The following is a 13926-nucleotide window of genomic DNA, read 5'->3' on the forward strand; positions in this document are numbered from 1 at the left end:
ATTGAAACTGAGCCCCGAATGAAGGCCCCATGGATTCAGAAGCCCACCGTTAGCTCTTGAGCTGCCCACTGCTCACCGGGGAGCACCTACGTTTGTCATTCCCACGCTTTCCCACTTCTCACTCGGGTTCATAATCTCTTAGGCTCGCCAGAAGTCTGCTTTCATTCATTCACTCATTCATGTCTAATAGGCACGTCCACCTTAAAATATCCAGAACAGAACTCTCAGGTTTTCTCACCAAGCCTGGCCCTCCCCCAGCCCCCTCAACCTCACAAACAGCGCTACTGTAGTGAACCCCCCTTTTATTCACTCCCTGTGTCAGTCCGTCAGCAGGTCCTAGACACCCTCCTATCAAAGCAGAGTAAATTCCTCTGCCCCCAGCCCGCTCAGTCTCGCCCCCTCATGCGGTCCTCTGCAGGGCAGGAGCCTCCTGAATGTCTCCCTGTTTCCCTTTCACAGAGCAGCCTTTTCAAATATAAGTCAGGTCTTACTACTCCCTGCTTAAAACTCTCCAGTGGCCTCTCTCAGCATTCTCAAAATAAACTCCTAACTCCTCAGCAGGCCTCCCCTCCCTCCCAAGGCCCATCTCACCTCAGCTCCCAAGGCCCCACACAGGCGTTGGCCTCCTCGGCCTGGAACTGGCAGGACATCCCCCCTCGGGACTTTGTATTTATCATTGCCTCGGCCTGGAGAGCTCTTCCTCCAGGTGCTTGTGTGGCTGGCACCTTCTCGTCCTCCAGGTCACAGCTCAGAGGCCACCTCACTGGAGAGGACTTCCTGACCCCCTGTCCTAATCGTATCATTCCATTCTGTTTCTTTATAGCTCTTCTCACTAGCTGCATCCTGTTGATTCGTGTGTCTGCTTGCTTGCTGCTCCCCCATTAGACTGTGCGCCCCTGGAGGACTTATTACTGCTCTACTCCTCCTGCTAGAGCCGTTCGTGAACCTTCGGGCGCTCTAGAACTATTTCTCCATTCATGTGTTCACTCTGATGGATAAAACCATAAATAAATAGGTGGAGCCCAGAGGACTTAGGGCAGTGAAACTCCTCTGTCTGATGCTATAATGGTGGATACATGTCATTGGATATTTGTCTAAACCCACGGAATGTACCACAACGCCAAGAGTGGCCCCTAATGTAAACTGTGGATTTGGGGCCATAATGAGGTGTCAGGGTAGGTTCATCGACTGTAATAAATGTACCACTCAGGTGCGGGACATTGATAGTGGGGAAGCTGTGAATGTATCGGGACGGGGAGCTTTCTGTATTTTATGCTCAATTTTTCTGGGAACCTGAAACTGCTCTAAAAAGGAAAAAAATATATTAAGGTAAATTAAAAGGATTAATCCCTTAGTTTTTTCACTATTTCATACTATTATATTTCCTTTCTTTCCCTTTCTTTTTCTTTCTTTCTTTCTTTCTTTCTTTCTTTCTTTCTTTCTTTCTTTCTTTCTTTCTTTCTTTCTTTCTTTTTGACTGTCATAAAGTTCAGTAAAAATTTACTATCTGTAAAAGGAAAGATAAATAAGAGCCAGACTCTCTTCCCAAGAGGGTTTGGTCCCTCTGAGGAACTGGCCACCGCTCCTCCAGGTGCCCCAGACCTGGCTACCCGCGCTGTCTGAGGGCTACTCGCTGTGTGCCAAGAGCATTGAACTGAGCTGGGTGCAGCCCCAAACACAGAGCAGACACTCAGTAGGCTTTCAGTAAGTGACTGGGGAGCGAGGGAGAATTCCTTCTCAGGTTTGTGTTATCCAGCAGTTTCTCTCTAGAGCCCTAATCTTCTGACCTGCATGGGGATTCATCTGGCCCTGGCTCTGGGTTCCAGAACAGACCTTCTAACCTCCACCCCCGCTGTTGCTCTAACTCCCAGCATCCTGTCCTGCACGCTGGTGATTCCCAAACAGGCACGGGGAGCACAGCATAGAGACGCTCTGTCGGTGACCGGCTTCCAGAAATGGCAGGAGTCCCACTGCCCCTGGTCCCAGAGCTGCATCTGTGCCCCCGCCTCTCCGCGGGTGCCCCTCGGGGATCGCTGTGTTCGTTTAACAAGATGACAATTAATGGAGACAAGTTGAAAGTCCCGGCCAGGGCCAGAAGAGCAGCACGCAGGCCAGGCCAGGGGGGACAGCACAGCTTCTCGAGCACAGTTTAGGAGTATACGTGTGGGCTGTGGGCTCAGCAGGGGTCAGCAGGCTTGGACTCCAGTGCAGCTAAGGTGACCTCGGGCCACACTGATAGAGGCAGCCTCTGGGACCAGGTATACGGCTAGAGGGGCACCCTTGGCCAGGTCTGGGGACACACTCAGAGAGGGGCGATGGCAACCTGGAACCTATGGAGAACAGGGTCCCTGGCTGGCGGGGAGGACAGGCCACCAAGTTGTACAGGGGATGATATGTCACCTCCAGCGAAGAAATCTCAGAGGATAGGAGAGCCCCTTGCAACACGTGAAGTAACTGACCTCCAGAGGTGCCGCCCGTGCCCTTAACGCTCCACCCACCAGGGCCGGACCCCTGCTGGCGGGACCAGGCTGCACAGCAGGCCCGCTCATTCCAGCATCTCTCCCAGCCTGTTTCTTCCTCCGGAGTGTGATCACCTTGCCATCTTCCCAGGACGGCCCTGTTAAGTGGGATGGGTCATGCAAAAGCCCCAGCACCGTCTGTGGTCCTTGGAGGCCCTCGAGAAGGCCAGTTGCCTTCTCTGTTCCCTCTCCCAGTGCAGCCAGGAAGCCCAGAGGGCGAGCAGTCCCGCAGAGAACACAGAATTCAGAAAGACAGTCCGTGGGGAGGATTTCAGTTGTTTATAAAACAGGCCAACACGTTTCCACCTCGTAGGTTCTAAATCCATCATTCCTAGCTCCCTAGATCTAAGAATAGTCCCCCAGTGGAGCCAGCGTGCCGCGTGCCAGAGCACGCTGTGTGCACAGGTGACTGGGGACAGTAGCCCCAAGCAGCCCCAGCACCTCCGACCCTGGGGAGGTTTCGGGGGGGGGGGGGCGGAAAGGCTGGCCTCTGCCTCTCCCAGCTTAGCTGTTTCCGAACCTCCTCCAGACTCCGTTTTCTCTCCCATGCGATGTTGATCCAGACCTTCCTCACTGGGCTGCCCTTGACCATCCCACATGGTGCCTGCCGCGGTGCAGAGGGGGAGGCGGAGAGCAGCGGGACGGTGTGGAGGCGAGGACCTCCAGTCTGGGCCCCAGTTTCCTCTTAGGTAATGGGACAGAAATTGACAAAGAACGGGGCAACTTTTGGAGATTTGAGGTTTTAAAAGAGGTTCTCAAGCAGCCCCAGCCTTGCAGCCTCAAAATGAGACCTATGAGGGCAAACCCAGAAATTCATCACATTTCTCTTTATCATCTGAACCAAGGCCATTCGTCTGTCTGGTGTGAGGGAGCCAGCCTGAAGGCCTGGGGCCTGGGTGGGTATGCCCCTACTCTGCTCTTCGGCCTCCACCTTCCTCCCTCTCTCATACACGTCCACACCCACCCACACCACCACACAAGGTCTCCACGGTCAGAAGGACTTCTGATTTGTCTCATCCCATACTCTGCCCACCGTAGGAGGGCCCGCGCCGGCCGGGGGCTCGGAACCTCCAGGGGCAGGGCACCCGCTGCTCCCCTGGGCAGCCTCCCAGCCACTCCAGCCTTCTCCCTGATAGTGAGCCGAAGCCGGTCTGCCCATAGCATCTCCTCCCGCCCCACATCCAAATGCTCTCTTTGGCCCTCCAGGAGAGAACAAGGCAGCTCCATTCTCTCATTAGCCATTCATTCACTTATTCATTCATTCGTTCATTCGTTCGTTCATTTGTTCGTTGGTTCATTCCCACAACAGGTATTTATTTATTGAGTACGAATATATGCTAAGCACCATTTAGGTGCCAGGATACCACAGCATACAAAACTGAGTCCCTGCCTTCAAAGAGCTGTGTTCTGGTCAGGAGAGATAGATAATAAAAATATAAAGAAAAATAAAGCAGATGAGGAGACAAAGATGGAGTGGGGTGTAGATAGCTATTTCCCATAGAGTTGTCAGGGAAGGCCTTTCAGATAAGGTGACATTTGAACACGTACCTGAGCAGCATGAGGGAGTGAACCTGTGGTTATCAGCGGCAAGGGCATTCCAGACAGCAGGAACAGCAAGTGCAAAGGCCCTCAGGTGGGTACTGTTTGAGGATCAAGAAGTCAGGGGAGCCATGGTGATGTCAGCAGGGTGGGACACATGGGACTTGAGGTCAGAGGATGCTGTTGTTTACCTGAGTAAGCGGAGAAGCCACTGGAGGGTTCTGAGTGGAGCGGAGCCTCGTCTGACTTAGGTTGTAACAGGATCACTCAGGCTCTGTGTGGAGGACAGATAGTGAGGTCAGGAGGGGCAGCAGAGAGACCAGCACGAAGCCCTCACAGAGTTCCAGTGCGAGGTGACGGGGCTGGCGAGAAGTGGCCATGTTTGGAACGTTACCTCCCCGAATCCCTTCTTCCACAGGCCCTCATCTTTTCTTACATGTGGACACCCCGCCCTCCTCCTCCTCGCCTTCAGCCTCACCCCCATCTTCTCAGTGCTGCCGTGGATGCTGGTCTGGAAGGGCCCCTAGGCCAGACTGCTTCCACTGACAGCCTTCCCTGAGGCAATTTGGGCCCCAATCCCAGAACATCTCCAGAGTGATTCTGTGGGCGAACAGCCCCACTTTCTGATTCTGGAATGGCTTCTTCCTGCTGCCTCAGCTCCTGCCTCAGGGCGTCCTTGGCCCTGGAGAGTGATGGATAGACTAATTATTGGAAGGGTCCTGCACTGCCCATGCCTCTTCCCTCAGCTGGGCCCGGTGGGGCCATTGTCCTCAAAGCCTTCTCATGGCCTCTCTGTAGGAGCTGCCCCTCGTCCGGGCAGGGTGACCGGGGACAGAGACTTGCAGCTTTCTGTTCTTGAGCCCTGCGACCAGGTGGCAGCTCTGGCCACGGACCAGGGAATAAAGGCAAGCAAGCAGGCATGGGACTGGGGTCGATGGCACCCGATTTCAGCATTATGTGTATGTGTCTGCCCCTCCCTGCTGCTCTCCAGACAGACTGCGGGCAGGGGAAAGTAGCCGTATCCCGACCGCCTGTCCCATGGGCCTGAGGACTGTTTTATGAGTGTGCCCTGTTCTCAGCACCCCACTCCCATCCCAGCTCACACACTGGTGAGCCAAGTGCAAATATAAATACCTGTAGAACCAGGAGGGGGTGGTGCATATGCTTAGAGGGTTCTGGGTGCTTTAGGAGCTCAGAGGAAGTGAAATTAACAACCTTCCCACAGCCCAGTGGGACCCAGCCCTACACCCAGCCACCGTTCACTTCTGCAGCAAAACAGGATGCCACTGGGATCAATGAAAGGAACTCAGAGTGGGCAAATTTCAGTGGGTACCCTCTATTTAAGACTGGTGAACTCCTACTCGTCCTTCAAAACCCAGCTAAGAAGTAACTTCTGGAACTTTCAGTGACACCCATCTCCCCTCCCCAACAGAGCATGTCATCCTCTCCTCTGTGCTACCTCTGTCCCTTAGAGATGCTGTTGGTTTTTTTTTTTTATCATCATCCTTTGTTACTACTTTTTAAAGTATTTGAACAAATGACAAAATCTTGGTCACCCTTTCCCCCCATTTCTCCCTCTCTTTCTCTGAGATTCTTCTCAATTGGGGATATATTCCTCAAGATCTGTACATCTAGACATATATAGGGGATCTACATAAATTGAATCATACTCTCTCTATATTGTTCTGCAACCGATTTTCTCTTTAAAATGTCTTAGATATTTTTCACATCAAGCCATAGAGAGCTACCTCCTTATTTTTAATAGCTGCACAGTAGCTAGGTAGTAGGGGCGAATCATAGTTTCTTTAAACCCTCCTCTATTGATGAGTATTTTGCCTCCATTCCCCCCCCCCCCCCCCCCGCCGCTGGTCTTTCGCAATTACAAACAGTGTTACAGTTAACATTATTGTGCATGGTTCCGTGTGAACACAGACCCTGGGTCCCCACCATCCTCTTTTCTCATGGCTGTGTTCCCCAGTGGACTGGGGGCCCCAAGGCAGGAACTGAATTTTCCTCTTCTAGGTCTTGTGTCCAACACAGGGCTTAAGCGGAAGACATGTCCACATGTCTGAGCAAAATCATGACAGTGTGAAAGGCCTGGGTGAATTCGGGAAGCAGCAGCAAGCCTGTGGGGCTGGAGCAGAGCCTTGGGAAGAGGAGTGACACAGCCAAGACCACAGAGGGCCTGGAGAGCCAGCTAGGAATGCTGGTCTTGGGCTCCTTGGTGGTGGGAGACGGGAGGTTGTCCACGGGAGCTAGTCCACGCTGTGCTGCTGTCTGAGCCCCCACCCAGGCCAGCCGCCTCTGCGTAAAGGTTAGAGTCGCTGTTAGAGTTGTCCGGGCAAGAGAGGCTGAGGACCTGAACTTCTTTCTATCCTCAAGTCACCACCTGGACCTAAAACACTTCAGGAAGCCTGAATTCTGGATTCTTCACACGCCATTCCTTGCTCACGCAGCAGGACCCTAGGGAGCACCCCAGCAGCTACCTCCAGAGGGGTGGGATCCATGTGAGCTTGATGGCTGGTCACTCAGAAGTCTTTCCCAAATTTACCCAGCTCCCAGGCCATCTGGGGCCACACTGACATTTACCAGCTTCCTGAATCTAGAGCCTTCTCCGGGAGGGTACTCAGACCTCACCCGTCCTGTCCCCCTCTGCCTGGAGTGACAGAAGAGCGACCCCTCCTGATGCTCGAGGTCTTTGACAGGAGACAAGGCGAACCTTCAGTTGCCCGGCTTTTTGCCCACATTCTTCCCTCCCTTCTCCACCCTGGCCGAGGTGGGAGGGGCAGGGCCTGCGCGGCCTCCTCAGGCCTAGGCCCCAGCGCTCACAAGGGCTCAGTGAGCTTTGTGCCCCTCTGCAGAGTGCTTCTCTCACCAGCTCCAGCTCTTGCCTCCCGCCGCTGACCTGGTCCCCACGCAGGTGGGCTGTTACTCTGTACCTTTCCCTAATTACCTGGGGAGCACAGTGTTTGCTAGAGAGGACAGTATGTTAACAGAAGAGGCCCCGGGGTCACACTGCCCAGGTTTGAAGCCAGCTCTGCTTCTTACCAGCTGTGTTACCTTGCAGGGTGCATGCCATCCCTCTGGAAAACGGGGATAATGTTAGATTGTACCTCACGGTCTTGCTGGGGGGATTCGGTGAACTGTTTATCACAGGGCCTGGCATACACTAAGCATTCAGTGATTTTTTTACACTTCACATGGTTTGGCATTAGTGAAGGCGCCTGAGACTTGGGAGTTATGGATTCTAGTCCTGGCTCAGAATGGCTGTGTGCCCACGAGCAAGTTATCTCACCCCTCTGAGCCTCGTTCCCTCCTCTCTAAAACGGAGGTCGTAACACCTCAGAGGTTGCTGTGGTGATTAAGTGCCATTTGTGTGAGACTGGGAAGCACCATCCCGAGGTGGCAGCCCTCATCCTCGCGGTCTGAGACAACAGCTAGAGCGCCAGGCACCACGTCCACATTCCCAGTGACAAGACAGAACAAGGAGCAAAGGGTCCATGCCATCCGTCTCTGAAGGCCGAGCGCCGTAAGCTATTACAGAACCTACTGGCTGACATCTCATTGGCCATACCCAGCTGCAAGAGAGGTTGGGAAATGTAGTCTTCATCGTGTGGCTCGGAATGAAGCTTTACCACACATGCTCAGGTGTTTGCCCCTCTTCAGCAAGGCTCCCCAGCAGAAATGCGGCCTCCTCCCTAGCACTGGGCTATAATCCCGGCACCATAAGGCCCTGTAAGGACCCAGGTTGCCAAGAAGCTCAGGCAGGTGCCACAAGGCCTGAACAGATTTGAGTGTTGTGTCCAGCCTGTGCCAGGACCCTGCCAGTCCCTAGGTTCCACTGCCCGCAGGGCTCTTGGGCTGACGCAAGTGTGGTGGGCCACAAGCCCAGCACTCGTCACAGCCTGGCTCAGGCCAACTCCATTGAGCCCCGTGAGCAGGGGCTCTGAACTCTTAAGAGGCTAGGGAATCCCCCAGTAACTATGGTCTTTCCACCCAAGGCCCAGCCATGTGCCTCAAGGCCAGTAAAGTAGATCTGGGTCAATCAGGTGGGTTTCCGTGCCTCGAGGACCTGGTAAGTGGCAGGCATGCGGCAGAGAGCGCTCTGTAAAGCCAGGAATCATCCTGTAACCGACCTGTCTTAAACTGGGTGTTCCGTATTCCAGGTAGCTTAGGGAGACGCCTACTGTAGGCCGTTCTCCTCCCTCTCACTTCCTTATGAGGACGGCCTGCACGGTAGCCTCTCGCTGAGGCTGGAGGGGGATATAGGAAACTGATGCTAAAACACTGGAGGGGCTGGTACTTAAAGGTGTCTTCTCTTCAGGGGATAGCTAATCTTTCAAAGTTCAGCAGCCTGGTTTTTTCCCATAGGAAGTTTGTGTAAAGTGTTCAGAAACTCTCAGCTTCTTGTCCTTCCACGCCAGGCCTTCCCATCTGCCGGTGCCCCTCCCTGTCCTCTCTGCCATTGGACCCCGGCGTGGTCTTTCTTGCCTTGCCCTCCTTTCCCCGTGGTCTCTTCATTCGTGGGCATGAGCTGTCACCAAGTGTCAGGCACCGCGCTGGGGCATTATATATGTCACCTCATGCAGCCCTCCCCCAGCAGCCCTGTGACAGAGACGGGGACAGAGCTACCATGATCACGCGGATGTCGGGGAGTGTGGGACCCAGGACAGCCTAGCACAGCCCACAGCAAATAGTGTGTATTGGACGTGTGTTCCACCGGCTGGCAGAGGACGGCCCGCCGGCCACATCTCACCTGTGGCCTGTTTCGGATGGCCTTGCAAGCCAAGAATGGTTTTGAAAGGGTTGCAATAAAGAGGAAGGATATGCAACAGAAACCAAGTGAGGCTCTCAAACCTAAAACATTTACTATCCGCCTTTTTAGAATGAATCTGGCAAGGCCTGGCGTATCATATGCAGAGTCGGCCCGGTTTCTGGTACCGCTGCGTCAGCCTCTGTGGAAGGGGGATAGTCTCTGAGACACGGCTGCCTCCTGGGGTTGTTGGGATTAAATGAGACGAAGAATATAAAACACCTAACTTCAAGTAGGCTTCTTCGGAAGGATCGGGGGAGGAAATTTCTGGCCCTTGGCCAGGCTTCTCGACCCAGTGGGCATGAAAGCCCTGGCTGCAGGCCTCTGGCTGGCCCGGGCCCTCGGTGCAAATGTCCTTTGGCGGGAGGGGAGGGACCTGCCAGCCGGTGTGCCGCGTCCTGCAGGCGGGGGTGCGGGGGGGTGCGCGGGGGTGCGGGGGTGGCTCAGCTCCGCCTTCCTCCCGCCGGCACTCCTGCTGACCGTCAGCTGCTGCCACTCCCCGGGGCCGGGCACCAAGCCCATGCCAGGTGCTAAGCGAGGCCCAAAGGTACCAAGCCGCTCGCACTTCCCCACCTCGGGCCTCACACCACTGTAGGAGCCACAACCCAGGGCCCGTCCTCTCTGCGGGCATTTCCTCACCCGTGGGCCAAACAGGGAGACATCTGTGTTCCCCCAAACCCAAGCTTTTGGCCAGCGATTGCCTTCCTACTGGGGGGAAGGAAAAGGAAGGGTAATCCCGGGCCAGCCAGCCTCCCCCTGTGAAAAACAGATTTTCAGTGGATAAAGAGTGAAATGTAAAGATTAAAAAAAAAAAAATCAAATCATTGAAAAATCAAAAAAGAAGATTTCCTGATAGGAGAGGGATGGGCTTTCAATTCTTAGAAGCAGTAGAAGAAATTATACAAGATCAATGAATTTTATTATAAAGAACCAAAAAGCTTATGTTTTATATCAAAAGACCCAAAACAAAATTTTAAGTCGAACTGAGAAAAAATATTTATGCCAGATATGGCAGAGAAAGAATTAATATTCTTAAAACAAAAATCTTTAAAACAAGAAGGTTCTTAACAGAGAACAATAACAAATATTTATACGATACTACATGCCGGGCACCATTCTAAGTACTTCATACGTACTTACTGATTTAATTCTTGTAAACAAGTTTATGGTAACAGTACTATAGTCCCCATTTAACAGATGAAGGAACTGAGGCACAGAGATGCTAAGTAACTTGCCCAAGGTCACTCAGCTAATAAATGGAGGAGCAGGGGCGCCTGGGTGGCTCAGACTTTAAGCGTCTGCCTTCGGCTCAGGTCATGGTCCCAGGGTCCTGGGATCGAGCCCTACATCGGGCTCCCTGCTCGACATAAAGCCTGCCTCTCCCTCTCCCCTTCCCCCTGCTTGTGTTCCTTCTCTTGCTGTCTCTCTCTCTGTCAAATAAATAATAAAATCTTTAAAAAAATAAAAAAATAAATGGAGGAGCTAGGATTTGAACCCAGACCATCTGGCCCTTGGGTCTGACACTTAAAGCCTTCTATACTAAACAAAAAAAAGATACGAAGCAGACAGTACACAAAAGAGGAAATACAAATATATGAGAAACATAAGAATTATTTTTCAGTTTCTATGGCAGTAAAGTACCAATAAAAACAATGAGATACTTTTTCTATCTTCAAATTAGAGAAGATTTTTAAACATTATAATAAGCAATAAATACTGGCAATTCTGGAGTGAAATGGAGACTTCCCCAGGTTGCTGTAGTTGTATTCAGGTGGCCTTTCTGAGAAAATACTGTGGAAGCATTCAAAACAGCACCCAGGAATCTCAAAAAAGTCCATGCCAGTTGACGAGGAATTCCCATTCTAAGAATCTAATTTGAGAAAGCAATTAGATAGACAAAGATTCACATGCAAAGATGTTCATAGGAATATTATTCCAAATAATGAAAGATTAGAAACAACCTGTGTGTCTGATAATAGGATACAGGTTAAGGAAACTGTTGAATCTCCACAGTGGACAATTAGGCAGTCATTTTGAAGGAATTTGTTTAACAAAAGACACCAGAGGCAAAGTGAAGAGACATACCATGGACTTGTGGGAGAAGACACTTAGAATGCATAGCACAGTGAAGATTCATGTAAATAAAAGAATACACAAAAAAACTTACAAATCAGTAAGAAAAGGGCAAACAAAGAAAAACAGGTAAAGAATGTGCAGGGGCCATTCATAAGAAGAGGCAACTCAGGGCGATACGAGAAGTGACAATCCCTCTCACTAGTAGTCAGGGAAATGCAGATTCATGCATTGTACTTAGCAGAATAGCAAGAGTCTAAAGACAAAGAGGAAGTATTCAGATCCATCGCTGATGGGGCTGGACGTGACTGCAGCTGGTGTGGACAGCCGTTAGGCCAAACCGAAATCCAAACACGTGACTCCACCACCCTCACACTTCTAGGGACCAACCCTGCGCAAACACCAAGGAGACATGCTCAAGAAGGTTCATGGTAGTGCTGCTTATAATAGAAGCCAAATTACTATTATTGTATAATATTGTACATTATATATTGCATAATAAAATAGCAACAGTCATTAAAGAACTGTCCAGCAGAAGGGAAATGGATAAGTAAAATCTGACTTCTACGTAATGGGATACTATGCACAGTTAAAATAAATGAACTAGATCTCTAACTATCGGCTCATATAAATTTCAAAAAACAATGCTGAGTGTAAAGAGCAAGTATAAAAAAGATATCTCAATGATACTATTTATGTAAATCTTTAAAACAACCTAAAAACATTACACAGTATTTAAGGACATGTAGGTAGGAAGTATAAAACCAGTATACCAGTAATGAACACCGGCTTGGAAACAGTGGCTCTTTGCTGGGAGAAGTGGCTAGAGGGCAAGAATAGGAGGCGGGGCTTAGATTGTTTCTTTATGATTGATTTTTTTTTTTTTTAAGGGGAGGGTTGAAGCAGATACAGCAAAATGTTGACTAATGTTCTAAGTCTGGATGGGGTATGTGTCTTTTCTGTTAAATTATTTTTTGTACCTTTCTGCATATTGAACAATTTCAAAATTTCAAAGTATTTTTAATTTACTTTTTGAATAATTTGTGGTTCTGTGGAGAAATACTGGTGTTCTAATAGTAAGGGACGAAAGCAGGACAAAATATACACAAATATTTACAAATTTCACAAATGAAAGGTCTCGCTAAAATATTCATACTAGTGGCAAGACTCAAAGTCTGCTTTTTCTTTACACTCATCCATATTTTCCATTTTTTGTCATGAAGATGTATAGTTTAATAAACTGGACAAAAAATATTTTTAATGACTATAGAAAAATATGAGTGAGTTTGGCCTAGGAAAGATCTAAAAGCTAGAAAGAGGGCATATGATGGGGTGTGGGCATCACAGGCTGTTGGAGAACTCTGCCCTTGAATGCTGGCCTGGAGACTCTCTGGCTCTATGACTGAGTTTGTTCAATCTTTTACCCCATCAGTGAGCCCTTATTGAGCACCAGGCTAGGGACACAGCAGTAAACGGGACATACACAGTCCTTCCCTCCCTGTAGAGCAGTTAGCCCAGTGAGAGGGACCAGTCACCACACATCACCACACAAGTCATCGATCCACCGCAAAGTGCGAGGGCCCCCATGAGGGGAGAGTCCACGGGTGATAACAAGAATCCAAGTTGGATTGGGTGGCCAGGGAATCTGGCTGTGGAGCGACATTTAACTGGAATCTAAAGGATGAGGAGGTCTGGAACCCAGTATAGAGAGGGTCTCAAGAGAAAGAAAGGCTCTACGAGGCCTATATAAGGAAGTGGAAGAAGGCAGGGGTTCTGGAATGCAGTGGGGTGGGGGGAGAGTTGCGTAAGGGAGGCCAGCAAGGTAGTCAGGAACCAGATCGCTCAGGGCCTCGCAGGCCGAGGAAAGGCCTTGAAGCGTATGGGAAGTCCCTGAAGGCTTTGGAGCTGGGGAGTGATGTGATCAGACCTGCAGTTGTCAGAGATCACCTAGACTCTCGTTGAAGATTGGGGTGGATGGTGAGCGGCCCAGTTAGTCTGTTGGCTGTTGGCATGACTTCATGTGTGGGAGAATGGGGTCGGACTCAGGCGACGGCAGCGGAGATGGAGAGACCCGGAAGGATTTGAAGTATTTCTGAAGGCAGAGTTGGCAGGTCTTGGATCATGGTGGGTTGGGGCCGGTGGTAGAGGAGGTTATAGTGAGGGAAGGGCCAAGGAGGAAAGCCAGGTTTGGGACGGTGGGAGTGGGAGACACTGAAAAGGCCCTGGGGGGCAGGGTGGAAGCAGGGGTAGTGAGCATGTCACCAAGTGTGGTTGAACTTTGGTTTCTTCGTGTGTAAACTGGGGTTTATGGTGCCCCCTGTGCCCCCAGGGTGAGTGTTTCAGCCCTGTTCTCAAAACCTCTTCTAGAGCAGTCTTCTCTCTCTTTCACAGGAGGGACGTGTTACTCTTGGGGCTGGAACGAGCACGGCATGTGCGGGGATGGCTCCGAAGCCGACATCTGGGCCCCGAAGCCTGTGCGGGCTCTGCGGTCGTCACTGGGACTCCTCGTGGGCTGTGGGGCTGGCCACTCCCTGGCCCTCTGCCAGTTGCCGGCCCTCCCTCAGTTGGTCACTGGCTCTTCCCTGGATGCCCCTGAGGACGCTGAATCTCAGGAAGCCATGGACAAAGAGAGAAACTGGAAGGAAAGGCAACCAGACACCTCTACCCAGAGCCAGCCTGGCAGGTCCAGAAATGGGGGGCTTGTGACAGAGGCCCTTAAATAAAGTGACTTTTCCCACCCAACGTGTTCCCAGAGGATTGCTTGGTCAGGTTGTAGGGTTGGCCTGAGAAGGGCCCTGGAGGCCCTATGGTTGGGCTGACCACAGGCCAGGATGATGGGAGGCCGCCTGGCCAGTGTCTGGGGTCCAAGGACACAGACAGATGGGAACAAGGACCCTCATGAGGGCGATAACAAGAACCCAAGTTGGTTGCATGGCTGGGGAATCTGGTCTCTAAGCGACATTTAAACTAGAATCACCAAAG

At 51.2% G+C, this 13926-nt stretch overlaps 1 protein-coding gene across 5 annotated transcripts in view; it reads left to right on the forward strand.

Moving 5' to 3' along the window:
- Window positions 1-13686, forward strand: part of SERGEF (secretion regulating guanine nucleotide exchange factor) — a 216845-nt gene extending 203159 nt beyond the window's left edge. For 3 of the 5 annotated variants that reach the window (XM_078058329.1, XM_036116318.2, XM_078058330.1), the window contains one exon: window positions 13336-13686. In XM_078058329.1, coding sequence (XP_077914455.1) covers window positions 13336-13667 — 332 coding nt within the window. In that variant the 3' untranslated portion in view covers window positions 13668-13686. The remainder of the gene's footprint in view (window positions 1-13335) is intronic. The other 2 variants (XR_013442405.1, XR_013442406.1) reach the window with 1 other exon arrangement.
- Window positions 13687-13926: the final 240 nt, after the last annotated feature.

The sequence above is a fragment of the Halichoerus grypus genome, chromosome 11 (assembly GCF_964656455.1).
Source record: "Halichoerus grypus chromosome 11, mHalGry1.hap1.1, whole genome shotgun sequence".
NCBI lineage: Eukaryota > Metazoa > Chordata > Mammalia > Carnivora > Phocidae > Halichoerus > Halichoerus grypus.